Source organism: Peromyscus eremicus, chromosome 5 (assembly GCF_949786415.1).
Source record: "Peromyscus eremicus chromosome 5, PerEre_H2_v1, whole genome shotgun sequence".
NCBI lineage: Eukaryota > Metazoa > Chordata > Mammalia > Rodentia > Cricetidae > Peromyscus > Peromyscus eremicus.
The window spans coordinates 41091543-41106767 of NC_081420.1; the positions used below are offsets into that span (position 1 = coordinate 41091543).

Here is a 15225-nt window from a genome sequence, read left to right on the forward strand (position 1 = left end):
ATGTTTCACCATATATTGCTGTGACACTCACTTGCTATGAGTTTCCCAAGCATGTGGTTCATGTGGGGGTCTTGGGCCACCAAGCCACCCATAAAGCAAGGGTCTTTAAAAAATGGCATCCTGTGGCTGTTCCAGTATGATGCAGAATTCTAGGAATACAGGGTTTTCTAGATGTTTCCTGCCAGTGAGACATCCACCACCTTTTGTCTAGATATGCCCTCATTTCCTGCTCTTTTGTGTATGGGGTACATGTATGAGTGTGCAGATATTTGTGCCAGTGTATGCAAATGTGAAGGCCAGAGGAGGATACTGGAGGTTTCCCTCTACCTATTCTCTGCCTAATTGCCTTGAGACAGGGTGTCTCACTGAACTGGAAGTTGGCCATTTTGACTCATCTGCCTGGCCAACAAGCTCATAGGATCCACCTGTCTCTTCCCTGAATGCTAGGGTTACAGGCACAAGCAATCATGTCTAGCTCTTTACACAGGTGCTTGGGTTTTGAGCACAGGCATTTATGCTTGCAGCACAAACCCTCCTACCTACTGAAACACCTCCTCAGCCCCTCCCTGCTCTTTACAATGTCCATTACTGAAAGCATAGTGCAGATTTTCTGAGCCTACCTTAAGCCATGGCTGCTGCCATCTGCTGACTTTGCTCCTCGTCACTGCAAGGTGGGAGCTCCCCAAATCATCCAATTGCTATGTGATGGACTCTGGTCTTTCCCTCCTGTTTTGTGAGGTTCCATATTTCTATTTGCTTTTAAAGCTAGAGATATTCGGGGACCATCCACCTCTTATGATAGTGTTATCCAGTTTCCTCCAGTTTATTTCACAGGTATGCTAGTAGACCATACTTGCATATCATCTGACAACTTCCTCTCTCCACATAGACTAGATTTCAAATGATATAGATTTTTCTTATAGTTTTATAATCCATCAAGCATTTTCAGAAGAAATATTTGTTGGGAAAAAATGAGAATTTTACATTTCTTCTCTTCTAAAAACTTTTTTTTTTCAACAAACAGAAGTCTGGAGACTGACTTTGATCTTGAGCCCCACATCCCAGGCATTTAACAACCATTTGTTGTGACAGTTCCAGACAGTGTTTCTACTACTAGGAATGCTTCACATTACAAATGTTTCAGTCACAAACAAGACAAATTCCCTCAAAATATTTGGATAGGGTAGAATATATTTCCAACTGGGACTGTAATCTACATCTCAGGGACCCATCTTCAGGAGCACCTTCTACCCGTGTTGATAGAAGGAGAGCTCTATTTCTCCCCAAAGCCATTTGCTTTCAGCCCCACCCACCCTACTCACCATCTCCTTGCACCTTTTGGATATTACTCAAATCTTAACTTTGCTGTGAAATCTTCTACTTCTTCAGAATTAGTGTCTCTCACCCCCAGAGGCTGCAACTTACTTTTGCCCCAGTGACATTCTGACAGAACTGTGATTCCTTTCTTGTTTGTCTTTTTTCCATTTGGTTAGGATTTCCATGAAGGTGGGGCCTCTACCTTGCTCGTCTTTCTATTTCTAGAACCCACTGTAATATTGAACAGGAAGAAAATGAAGACGAGGAAGCACATCCATGCTTACATAAACCCCAAGAGCATTTAAGCTGTCTATAGACATAGCAGATAGCTTTCCACTTGATGTCTTTTATCTAAAGCCATAAACAAAACAGATTATTGAAAGAGATGTCCTACAACTTCAGCACACCAGCAAGTACATTTACTTAGAGCAAAGTGTTTGCAATGCAGGTATGCTGATCCTAGCTTAGTGAAAATGTTGACAAAACAACAGGCCCAGAATTCTTCACATGGTTACTGTCATGAGCCTGGCTCCTACCTGTCTGAGTTTCTTTTTTGTTGAGGTGATAAAATACTTTGACAAAAGCAACTTTGGGGAGAAGGATTTGTTTTAGTTTATAATTCAAAGCGTAGCTTGTAGTGATATTTTATTTGTATGTTAATAAATAAATAAATAAGTTTGCCTGGAGATCAGAGGAAATAGCAAGCCATTAACACAAGTCAGGCAGAGGTAGCATACATCCTTAATCTGATCACTTGGCAAGCAAGGTCTCTGTGTGTTCAAGGACACACTAGTGAACAGCCAAGCGTGGTGACACATGCCTTCAATCTCAGTACCAACCATAGAGACCTGGAGGTCTGTACAGACAGGCAGTAACAAGGAAGTGAGGTATCTGGGCTAAGAGCCAATGAGAAGGCAGAACAGCAAGGCAATAAAAGCATGGGCAGACAGGAAGTCATGGCATTTTGGAGGCTACAGAGCTGGTGAGGTAAAGTGGTTGGTGGCTCTCACTATTTCCCTAATCTCTAAGGCTTTCACCCCTATATTTGTCTCCTTGGTTTTTATTTAATAAGATTTAGAAATAAGCTTAGAAATTCAGCTATAGCTCATCCTGCTAGGTAAGTTAAGGCAGCAAGAACTTGAAGCATCTGGTCACATTACATCCATAATCAAGAGCAGAGAATGAACTCATTCATGTTAATGCTCAGTTCTCTTTCTCCACTCTTGTACAATCCAGGATCCCATGCCTAGGGATTGGGATAATGAATGGGTCTTCCCATCTCAGTTAATGGAATGAAGACACACTCTAACCCTGGACATGACCAGAGGCCATCTTCCAAGTGATCATAGATTTTTGTCAAGTTGGCAGTTAATACTAACCATCACAAGGTTGTATGAATAAATCCAAAGAAATAGTTCCAATTTGATAAGAGGATCTTCATTGCTTAAAGATTTTTTGAATTCCAAACTCTTGCAAGTATTAAGCCTTGTAAAAAGTTAATACACAGTAAAAGAGGGATTTGTTCCTCTATATGATATATGTCATATTAGAATTTTTTCTCTTAAAAGTTCCTAATATTATTAAATACTGTATCTTGGAGATACATTAGATTCTTATGAGAAAAAAAAATTGACCTGTAGGCATTGAGTGCTTCTGTGTCATTTTGGTTTTGGATGGAGTATTTGAGAATTGAATACTAAAGGCTCTACTGCTGTGGCCAAACTCTGTCAGGGTTCCCAAACAGAAATGTCCTAGATGCTCTGCTATAAATAATCTCTGCCATCTCCTTTCAAGGTTTTGAGTTGTGATCAAATGCTCAACCACATATTTCCTGGTGCCCTATTTCAGTGTGACACTGGTGACCTCAGAGCTTCCCTCCAGTGCTGTTCTTGTGGCTTTTGAAGGTATTATAGACATTTTCATTTTGAAACAATTACTAAAATAATATAAAAATAGGACAAAGAGCTTCACACATCCTTTACTTCGATTTTTCTAGATATACACACCTGCAATGATTATAATGGTCAAAACCACAAAACCACTGCAAGTACAATACTGCTGTCTAATCTAAATACCTAACTTAAATGACACTGATGACCACTTTCTGGCCTTGGTCTAATTCACTGTACTTTGCTCTCAGGCCTCTTTAGTCTGGACAGATTGCTTTGTCTCTGTCTTTATGTCCCTGGTAAATTTGAATGCTACTGGCCATTTCTTTTTAAGTGGCTCTTAGTTTGGGTTTGTCTTAACATTTCCTCATGACTAAACTTGAGTTATGCAATTATTTTGGCAAAAATACAATACCAGAAGCTCAGTTAGCTTAAGGTACAAAACCTATTTTGTTCCAGAATAGAGATCATGGGAGGTCTAAAAATAAGGAGCCTTACGTGTGTAACTGAATTCAGCTTAGCCTGCAATAATATATCTTTATAGTTCAATTATAGTTTTTCTCTTCATCCTTTTCTTCTTTTTGATTTTATTCCTTCCCAAGGAGACAAAGAGAATTGGCTCAAAAGTGTCAGGTTAAGGTATCCAATGCTGACAATTCATCTTGGGTTGCCAAGACAATCCAAGATGGAAAGATGATGATTTTCAGGCCAGAATCTAGAAAGGGACCAGTTCGGCATGGCTGAGAATGTGACCTTCAGTAGGAGATAGGCATGGTTAAGTCTGTCACTGATGAGGTAATGGACCACGGTATGTTATATAACTTTTCTGAGTCCCATTTTCCCTATCTGCAAAAATAGAGTTGCTTTGTGGATTCACTGAGGACGGAGCTCATAGCTTTGAGCTGGTCTTGATATTTGCTGGAACGCATATATGCAATAAAATCACACCCAAACACCACCCTCTAAGGATGGCCCTGGCTAATAGTCTCAGGTTCTGGGTGAAACATGATTATCCAGGCAACAGGAAGAAATGATCCTATTCTCCCTTGTGTGCAGCAAGACCTGTGTGGTGTTTCCGGGCCTAGGATGAGCCTTGATAGTGCCCTTGTTCACTAGGGAAGCACGATCTTTCCATCAGATATAAGTCTTACCACAAGGTGACTGTTCCCATGTCTATTCTTGTTAGAATGTCCCCCTTAGAAGCAGCTTCCCACTTCAGCTAGTTACTCTGTGGAACATGCTCCACTGATGTAGGGTCTTGGAATCATAAACTGGCCAAAGTCGGATTCACAAGAGGAAATAAATAGATGTGTATTAGCATGTGCACTGCACATGCACAGGCTGAGCACTCAGGGATGAGTACCATGAAGGGTTGACTAGAACTTGGACTTATGTCTTCCTAGGCTATAGATAGAGAGGTTTGGGCTTTTGTCTTGGGAAAACAAGTTATAGGAAGGCGACCAGGAGAGACACAGTAAAGAGAAGGCCTTGCTCTGCTTTCTCTTGAACCAGTCTTGGGGCCTGTGATGGGAGAAGATTGAAACTAGAATGGCTGCAGAGGCTGGGATGGAGCATAGGAAGCTACACAGTGTGCTGTCCTAGGGACCAGCTTCTCGGCTCCACCTGATGGCAGCAGCCACAGCGCCACACCTGCTCATCTTCCGAGAGGAACAGGAAGATGGATTTTTTAATGTAAATCCCCTTGAGTTTTAAGGATCAGTATGAAAAAATGAGTTGCTGGGTGTGGTCATGATGCGTGCCCAAGGGAGGGGGATTCTGAGTTAGAGGTGAGCCAGGGTTGCTTAGTGAGATCCAATCTCTGAAAAACAAAATAAACAAACAAACAAAAACAAACAACCCCCAAGTCAAAAACTCAAGAAAGCATTTTGAAAAACGAAAACATTCTGATTTAGAATTTCAGAATCATCGAATGTGGGAGAAGTTGAGATCCATCTCATTTAGTCCCCCAACTTTACAGACAGAAAAACAGGGGCTTAAATTGAAGAAGTGACTCAGGTTACAAAGCTAGATAAAGGTGGGTTAGGACTTGGATGGAGGTCAAATCATCTATTGATCAGCATTGCACAAAGGCCATCTTAAGCCCTCTGGGTTTGCTGCAGAGAGTGGCATTCAGACATTAGAGTAATGAAGCCCGGGGAATCATTGCCATGAATTTAGGGTGTGCCTCTGCCCTGGTTTTTCTCTGGAAGGAGAGAAGAGTGAGTTGTTTTAAGTGTGTTTATAGATATGGTCCTGTAGCCTATGTTGATGGACATCTTGTCTGCTGGGAATGTGTCACTGGCATCAGGAGTCACAGCTCTTCAGTCTCGGGGTTCTTTTCAGAGACTGCTACCCAGGTGAAGTCAGGATGTAGACTAACCCCGCAGAAAACAATTTCAGGACAGGTCAGTATTTTTAAAAAATGTCTTTTTGTTTGTTTAAGAAAAGGACAGAAATGACACTCAAGAGTAGATACAGGTGTCTGTGGAGAGAGTGGTTCTAAATGTCCTAAAAAGTTATGTAAACAGTGCATGTGGCTTTTGAGGTTACATTGTTCAAAGTATAGACTAGCTATTTGAATTCAAAAGATTAAGTAAAAACATCTTGATATACTTATTCTTAGCTGATTATTTTTCTTTTTTAATTTTAAAGTTAAAAAATTGTTGTTTATTTAATTTTTGTTTTTACATCTCAGTCAAAGTTTCCCCTCCTTCCCCTTTTCTCAGCCCCCCCCCCACTGTTTCTCTTCAGATACAGGCAGGCTTCCTTAATGATTTTTTCTTTCATCAAGTAAATTATAAAGTAGTTAATGAGGTGCCCCTGTTCAGAAAGGAATGCTAGTGATATAAAAATGTAGGTCAGAAAGGTCTAAAAAAATTCTTAGGGTCCATAGGTCACACAAGGATAATACACATGTTTTGACTGTCAATATGGCTCATAAGTGTGTGTGTGTGTGAGTGTGTGAGTGTGTGTGTGTGTGTGTGTGTGTGTGTGTGCGTGCGTGTGTGCGTGTGTGTGTGTGTGTGTGTGTGTGTGTGTGTGTGACAGAGTTTCCTCAAAAACAGCAGTCTGGCCCCTTTTAGACAATTTGGTGAGCTGTGTAATAAGTCTTAACTCTCAGCCAGTCACACCAGAACCACCTGGTCTCTCTTTTTTGTCCTGTTCCTCTAATTTTTACTATCTTTCTATCCTACCTCAGGGGCAGTGGTGTGCCAGGAGAACACAGTTCAGTGGTCACTCAAATGCTTCTGAGTTGCCCCATCACACAGCTGCCACAGACAGTTTCCCATTCTACGGGAAACCACCTCTGTTGCCCCCCCCCCCCCATTCATCTGAACCCAGGGCTTCCTTTCTCACTCCCTCTGAGGAATTGTCCCTTCTGTAGATTTTTCTTTGGACTGCCAGGTCACAAAAAACAACAAAAAGAAGAAAATGTTGTGAAATATTCCTTTACACTGTGTGAAGTTGTGTCACTGTGATTGGTTTAATAAGAAGCTAAATGGCCTGTAGCTTAGGTTTGTCCCACTAGCTCTTTTAACTTAAATTAACCCATTTCTCATCATCTATGTGTTGCCATGTGACTTACAGCTTTCTCCTTGCCTGCATGTCTTGTTCCCTCTGCTACTGGCTGGTGACTTCTCCTCTCTTCCTCCCAGCACCCTCTCTGTCTGGCAGTCCTGCCTATACCTCCTGCCTAGCTATTGGTTATTTAGCTTTTTATTAAGCCAATCACAGTGACACATCTTCACACAGTGTAAAGGAATATTCCACAACACTCTTCATCCTCCCTGCTCCAGTCTCTTGCCTCCAAACTCTGTTTACCTAGTCTTACCAACTCTTTCTTTTTCTTAAGTACATTTTATTTTGAAACTTTTTCTGTTTGTGTGTGTGTGTGTGTGTGTGTGTGTGTGTGTGTGTGTGTGTGTAAGTAGGGGTGTTCCATTGTGTGTGTGAATGTCTCTGCATCCATTGTTGGTTTCCTGGGACTGAACTGAGGTTGTCAGGCTCACATGCCAAGTGTGCTTATGTTGATGACCATAATCTGAATTTCCCAGGCGGGCCTGACCTTTGCCTCTTTCCCTGGCTTCTCTAGGTTTCTTCCATTCACTCCTATTCTCCAGAGGGTTTAACTGAACCCAGAGGAAGGAACAGGCCAAGTGAAGTTTGCTCAGAGTGTGGAGTTTGTGGTGCTGGCAGAGAACGTGAGAGGTTCACGACCAAATTAGCTTTGCAGCAAGGAGCCCCGTGGGTATAGCAGGCGGGTGAAGCTGCAAAAGCAAACTTTGGCAGTTTACAGTCTCCAGGAACTAATCTAGGCTCTTCACAGGGATCCCGCTCTGCTCTCCACTTTCTCTGTAGTGGGTGCTCAGGGAGGAAATCCCTTCCCCTCTGTGGTGGGAAGCTTTATCCTGTGGAAAAAACAAGTCTCAAATATTTTAGCATTTCTGCAAGCAAAACCTTCCAATCCAGGTGTTTACACAAAAGTTTTGCTAAACTTGCAAAAACAAAATGAGGAAGATTGTCAGTGAAAAGAGTATGCCAAGCTTGTAAAATCTCACTTGGCATCCATAAGGAGGGTCCATGAGCATCCCATAAACTCACAGAGTGTTCTTCTCTGTGGGCTGTGAGCTATAGTAGTAGGCAACTGAGGCTCAGGACTAGGTTTTTTTTTAAGCAAAGGAGTCTTATTTATTTCATAAGATGGCTTATGGATTTTTATTTACTTAAAAATATGCTTTATATCACCCCCAATTAGTTCCTGGTAATTGCCAAATTGCTCTGCTTCTCCAAGTCTGACTACTTTAGATGCTTCATAGAAGCCTCTGCTTCAAGGTTCATCTGTGTTGTTGAGTAAGACAGGGTTTTCTTCTTCCTAAAAGGCTGAATCGTATTGTATCGCATTTGCACATCATATTTTCTCTATTCAGTTACATTTCGGTGGACATTTATCCTTGTTCCACATCTTGGCTATTATGAATGATGATATAACGAAGAAGGTAATGTCAGCATCTCTTTGAGATCCTGCTCTTAATTACCTTGGATAAATATTCATGGTCAATCACACAATAATTCAAGTTTTCATACTTAGAGGAATTATCATGCTGCCTTCTATAATGGATAGATGACTTTATATTCTCTCTAATAATACATGATTCTAATTTCCTTATGGCCTAGCCAATACTTGTCATTAGGTTTTTTGGATAATGGTTATCTTAGCAAGTATGAGGTGATATCTCAGAATGGTTCCTGTCCTTGATATTAAAGCAGTAGTTCTCAACATGTGGGTCATGACCACTTTGAGGGGGTGTCTAAGACCCTTGGAAAACACAGTTATTCACATTATGATTCATAACAGTAGCAAAATTACAGTTATAAAGTAATAATGAAAACAATTTTATGTTTGGGGGTCACCACAACATGAGGAAATGTATTCAAGGGTTGCAGTGTTTGGGAGATGGAGAACCACTGTGTTAAAGGGGAAGAAATGACTGTATTCTAGTTGTAAAGGACCACTGTCCATGCTTTAATCCTCTTCAAGGTTAAAATTAACTTGAGAGCTTTTAGGTTAAAGAAAACGTGTTAGATGGGAAAGTCCCTGCTTAGCAATATTAGCTAAGGTCAGTGTTAACTTATGTTACTGGCCTCACATGCCTTCTGATTCCTGTCCAGCCGGGGGCTAGACTTAAAACATATGACCCAATCCTAAGCTCACGAAAGCTCAGCTTCAGTACTGACAAAGAACCTGTATGAAGGAGCAGTTGGCTCTCTTGGGTGTGGGTGAGGGCATGAAATCAGACAAGGACATAGAGGCTGAATCTCCTACTTTCTGCATCCTCCCTAAGCATGAGTCCTGATGACTAATGAACACCCAGATCTGAAAAGTGGAGTATTGTAGCATGGCTGTGGCAGCTGGTTGAGGGTACCCCAGTTTCTATGAGAGCCTCCACAGCTGGGTACTAATTATCTCCCTGATGGTCTAGTCTTGGAGGGATCCAGCTCTTTGCTGGAGACAGAGTGACATCTCAAGCTCAATTCTCCTCCAATTTATTAAATTTTAGCCCTCAGCATGGTCCTGAGCTCAAGCAGCCCAGGCTATTCTTTAGCGCCGCCGCTTCTCCCTTGGGCCCCACCATCTTCTAGGATTCAGTGCTTACCTCTTCAGTCTGCCTCCAGTGCCAGTGGAATGCTGAGGAATAACTCTCTTCCTTCCCAGCTCTGGCAGGATGTAGCCCAAGAACTTCCCACTCTGAGGACTCCTTTCCTTGTGTGGCTCATCTCTATTCTGCATCTTAGACCCCATTCTCAGGCTTAGCTTTGCCTCCATAGTTTCCATCATTTCTCATTCCTCTCCTCTCCCAGCCTCTTCTGTTTCCAGGTCCATCTGCTGTCCCCATGCATCACTGTTCCCTTCCTGCCCGCCACTGTCTGCAGGGACCTGAATGCTGAGTCCGTGCACTACTGTCCCATCTTTGAGAGCCCCAGCTTTTATCATTGACATGTGTCTTTTACATTTATTTGCTATGTTTGTCTGAGAATCTTTGGCATTGAAAATGTGACTGATTTAAAACCACTGAATAAAGAATAGTACAGATGGGGCTGGCAGCCATTGTTCCAACGGTACACTGATGATGGATGCTTAGGAATGTTTAGGAAGCTGTGTCTCTTGTTCCTCCTGCTGCCTACCTCTCCACACCAAGCACTGTGGCACTCATATATGCTGATGATATCTCCTTTATGTATGGTGGCCTATATGGGTCAAACAGGCCCCAGGTTTTATGACGCTTGCTTAATAATAACGTGGCAAGAGGGTAGGGTTGCAGAAGTCAAACTAAGTCCTTATTCCTACCACAGTGACTTTGGGTGTGATGTCTCTCCAAGAGAGAACGGAGGTAAGATGACCCACTCAAGCTGGCTTGTCATCCAGGCCACCCCAGGTGAGATTCTGGTATCATTTCCCAGGTCCAGTCCCAAACGCAGTTCTATTTTATCCTTCAAGGAAGGGTTTTGTGAGGTAACCAGAGGGGGAGGCCTCTGTCCTCTGTTCCCTGGATCTCACTTCCCATCTCTGAGAGGTAAGGTGAGGGACCAGCCCACACACAGCACTCTGACCCTGTCTCTTGCAGTGCATTGGCCACCTCTTGTCCTGTCCTTCTCAGCAGGTTGGAGTTGGAAAGGCCTCTGCAGACCATCTCCCTTTCTGATTATGGAGAAGATGGGGTGGGGCTGCTTCCTAATTCTCACATCAAAGCATTATTTCCAGAGTCACAGTGATGCCCACAGTTCACATTCTAAAAGGCTCTGTATGCATTGGCAGACACTGACAAGATCTTTTGTATGACGGTCAAGATGAAAATGGGAACTGTTTCTTTAATTCTTACTATACAATTGAAAAGAAACTCTTTAATATTCCATTCAACTATTTCTTTCCCCTTTTATCTTTCTTGCTGGTTCTGAAAAGTAAATGCAGCCATAAATATGCAGAATGTGGAAAGCTGACTTTTCCTATATCTAATAAAAACCTTGGGGAGTAATTGAAATAACTTGGTGTGGGCAGTCAGGTTACACGCTGCATAATATCAAAAGAAAATGCACAGCAAGGAAAAGTAACAGAAAATAGGAAGAGGAGCCAGAGAATAAAACCAGGACATTAGATAATGGGTAACTATGAGAAACTAAAAATATCCTTTTAGAATTACGTTCTTAGAAGATCTGATGAGAAGCGTATTCAAAGAAGCAATAAAGCTAGACAAGGTGAACATTTGTATAATTCTGAGGAATGTAAACTGAAGAAAAAGAAATCTCCCCTCCTCTCCAGCTTCTGTTTGCTGGACTGACAGAAGCTGAGGCTTTGCACTGAATTCACCATGCCTTTCTTTGTGATGAATCCTTCCTTGTACCTACCCTTGCCTTTTGCTGTGGACAACCTGGATTTTAAAGGAATGCATGCTGTTAAGACAGCAGAGTGTACAAGGAGAACTGGCTATTCTTTGTTGCCAGGGGTACTCTTTGGAGTATCTCATGGCGGTCTTCATGGTGTTTACAAAAGATCATCAGATTTTGGGTGGGAAAGTGATGTTGACATATCTGGGTCTTGAGAAAGATAGAAATGTTGGCTCTGAAGTCACACACATAGAGGACTATTATACTGTGCATATTTGAAGAGTCAGACTGCTTATCACGGTAAGAGCCAAAGTTTACTTGTAAGCCCCACTTGCCCAAGGACAAGACAGCTTCCTGGAATGCTGGGAGCTGTAGTTTATGGGAAACAACAAGGCACATGGTTTCACACCTAAACAAGTTGGTTTGAACCAATTATACTGGATGTGCTTGATCACATGTAGGCAGGAGATACTCAGACAGGAAATATGTCAGGATGTATGCTTGCCCCTGGTGGGACCTGATGAAAAATGCAGTGAATTATGGGTTTTGCTGAAAAATATGACTCATGGCCATTCCCTGGGAACCCAGGGGTGGACCTGGCCAGAGTCCATCTTCTTGGCCAGTATTTAATTAAAGCTTGCTTTAAATTTGGCACAGAATTGTAGAACTGGTTTCTCTCTTGTGGATTTCAGGATTAACAATCACCCTGCCTTAACTGCATACTTTTATCCCATTGTTCTTTCTAGATTCAATTTCTTTCTAGGATTTTGTTTTATTTTTGTTTTGTATAAAAAATAATATCTTTCAGAAAAATAGAGTTGGAGGGATGGAAAAAAAAATAACCACTCAAAATTTCTCAAACAACAGTCTTAGGGCACGTCTTACTAATCTTTTTTCTTAGATACAGCCTTTTCCCATTTATTTTAAAATGTGGAAAAAAATTAGCTATAGTATCCAATTTCATAGTCTAATTTTCTTTTGTCTATATTTTATCTTTCTAGTTTAAAAAATAGACTATTAGACATAATTCCTGAAAGTTGAATAATATTCTATAGATATGAGCTTCTGCCTTTTCCCAGTCTGTATTGGAAATGAGTCTTGGGAGCACTGGGGGCTCTTTGAGTCTCTCAGTAAAGCAGAGAAGTACAGGCAAGGGCTTGTGTCTGTGGGGATTCACAAGCAGCTTCCATGTGCATTGTCCACTCCTACTAGCTGTGTTCACATGTAGAGCAAGGCTAACCTTTCTCTACAGATCATTGCAGATAACAGGGCAGTGGAGGCATGACCTTCACTGGTGTCTGAGTGGGGTTAGACAAGGTGGGAAGGTTTCAGTCATGTAACTTGCTATCTCTGTGACCTGGAACAAAGCTCTTGACCAGTCCATGTCTCCTTTTTTTTCTGAGCTGCAGCAATGTGGATAGCCTCATACTTTCCCCATTCTGAGAAAAATGTTTTAACATATTGGGTAATTGAGTTGAGTGCTGTAGCCAATGTGTACATTGTAAGTTTTCTTTCCCATTTCTACCATAACACTCCCAGAGTGATTGTAATCAATGCTATCTTAGTTCTGAGGAAATATAATAATACTTGCTGACAGTGTTTATTGTGGAAAGGATTAACTGAAATACATATACATATACATCTACTGAAATGTTTTTCATCATTTGGTGGGAGCTCAGTAAATGCCAGCTATTATTAATTGTTAAAGCATCTTTGTCATCCTTAGAAAAGTAGGACATTCATTTCATGTAGCATACTTATTTTAAGAAATACGTTATTTGTAGGTAACACAGTTAGTTAAAACCTATGCTTCTTGGACAACTCCACATCTTCAATCAGTGAGTGGTGGTAACTCATGGCATTAGCCAGGCTGTGACTTATTAAATCAGGGTCTTGTGAACATGTTGAAGCAGTACACCACCTCCTAGTCCAATGTGGAGGGTAGAGACTCCCACGAGTGAAGCTTAAAACTCCAACCTCTGCAGAAATGTGGGAGAATGCAGTACTGGACAGAGTAGAGCTTTTGCAGTGACCTTGGTTTGCCCTTGTTTAACTGAGGTTCATGTAGGTCATGCTTCTTGAGCCATGTATCCCTGTATTTGGCTGAGAATTACTAGAACTGTTTTCACTGTTGGGTGACCGACCAGGCCTTCATATTCCCTTGTCTTCATCCTGTTCTTTTCTGTGTGTAAATGGCTGGAAGGCCAGAGCACTGTGCTCAGAAAGGGCAGTGTTGTTGGAAGAGACACTCACTGTATTCTGGTTGTCTAATGCTAACTTTAGTGGTACTTCTCAAATAAAGTCAATTCTTACAGGTACTTTGTTGAAGGCATAAGTGACAGGCTACGCACCATTTTTTGAGATACTCTGGTAATCCCTGTGATTGCAATGGTTTCTTTTCCTCAAACGATGGTAAATGGATTTTTCTTCAATTCTGAAACAAATATATAAGTATATATTTAATATTAAGATACTCAATGATGACATTAAAAGGAACATATTTCTGTAGTGATTTTAGAAGTACAATGAAAACGAATTCAGCAAATCCAAGCTTCGCCGACATAGTTTCTTTACACTGTTAACGTATTATCTGGTGTCCTGTGATACAAGGTATGCCCTTATGGGAAGGGTGTTGCTGATGATATCAAAGTTTTGCTTTTGTATGGAGCCCAGCAAAGCCACACCTTTCTAATTTTTCCACCAGGAGTCACTGCAGTTTCTTCAGCAGCCATTTGTCTTTACCATTCTGTTATTTGAAGGTGGAGCACATTCCCTTTCTTGGCTGCTGTGAGGCTGTGCAAGATGCTTTTGCCTTGGGGTCTGCTCTCTTCTGTATACACGTGTGTGTTGCAGACCTTATAGAAGCACTCATGTCCACATAGAATGATGACTCTAGCTCCCTGCTTCCTTTGTGCCCAGACTGTCTGTGTCACTAGGCCCTGGCTGATGCAATAGAAGTGTACAGTGGCAATTTCTAGTCATCTTCATTAGGGAAAACTTGGAAGGTGATTCTTGCCCTTTCTCTCTTCATTCCCTGCCTCCATTCTGCTGCCCAGAATAGGAATGTTACTGTCTTGGCCTATGGAGTCCAAGGTCCACCTTGGAAAGGCAAAGGGTTGAGCTGGAAGAGCCTGTGTCCCTGGAAGACTGGGTGTAGTTGAGCTTAGTCCTAGACTGCATGCTTCTGAGCTTTTCTGTGTGAGGAAAGTAAACTCATGTTTTATCTTGAAGCTATATGTTAAGTCTCTCTGACTTGGAGCTGAATCTAATATTATGGACACATAGCTTGGAGACAAATTTGACACCAGTATTGGGTTATAATTACAGACATTTTAACTAATTTTTGGCTCCTATTTGTACTATCTTTGATTTTCTGTTTTATTTGCCAAGATCTTAATTTAATTGGAATATAAGTTAATGTTATGTTGCCTGTACTTTTATAGACTTCCTAAAATTCCTTTTGAAACAAGACTGTATATAAACTAATGAATGATAATTTAACTCATAAATATTCCATTACTCTTAAAATGCATCTCCATTTTCATAAATTCATATTTAACAGCCTTACATAGAATCATCCTTTATTTTCAAACATTATGGAAATCATACTCATTGTATTATAGTACTTGGCAACTGTCTGAAATCCTTCAGAAATGTAAATATGAATCATGTTTGGACTTTGAGGATACATTGGAAGTAGCATTCAGGAAGACCTACAAACAATTCTTCTTGAACTTTCAAAAAAAGAAAAAAAAAGAAAAGAAACAGAAGGAGCAGTCTCAAACTCTTATGAAGCCAGTTTTAGGCCAATACAAAAAAAACCCACAAAGACCAACAGGTGAAGACACTACCTCCCCACCTCTCACCAAAACAACAACAACAACAAAAAACCAACCAAACAACAACAAAAAACAATCATTACCTGTAGCTAGAGTTTTCTCTCCGGGTCCCACTAAGCCCCAGCAGTCCGACAGCCCACTTATAATAAACACACAGATACTTATATTATTTAAACTGTTTGGCCTAATGGCTCAGGCTTCTAACTATCTAGTTCTTACATCTTAAATTAACCCATTTCTATAAATCTATACCTTGCCATGTGGCTTGTGACTTACCAGCATCTTCACACGCTGCTTGT

The 15225-nt window shown here is 41.2% G+C and overlaps 1 protein-coding gene across 1 annotated transcript in view; it reads right to left on the reverse strand.

Annotated features, from left to right (window-relative positions):
* Positions 1-15225, reverse strand: part of Aoah (acyloxyacyl hydrolase) — a 209211-nt gene that overhangs the window by 37459 nt on the left and 156527 nt on the right. Inside the window, exon 13 of the mRNA XM_059262392.1 lies at positions 13439-13521. Coding sequence (XP_059118375.1) covers positions 13439-13521 — 83 coding nt within the window. The remainder of the gene's footprint in view (positions 1-13438; positions 13522-15225) is intronic.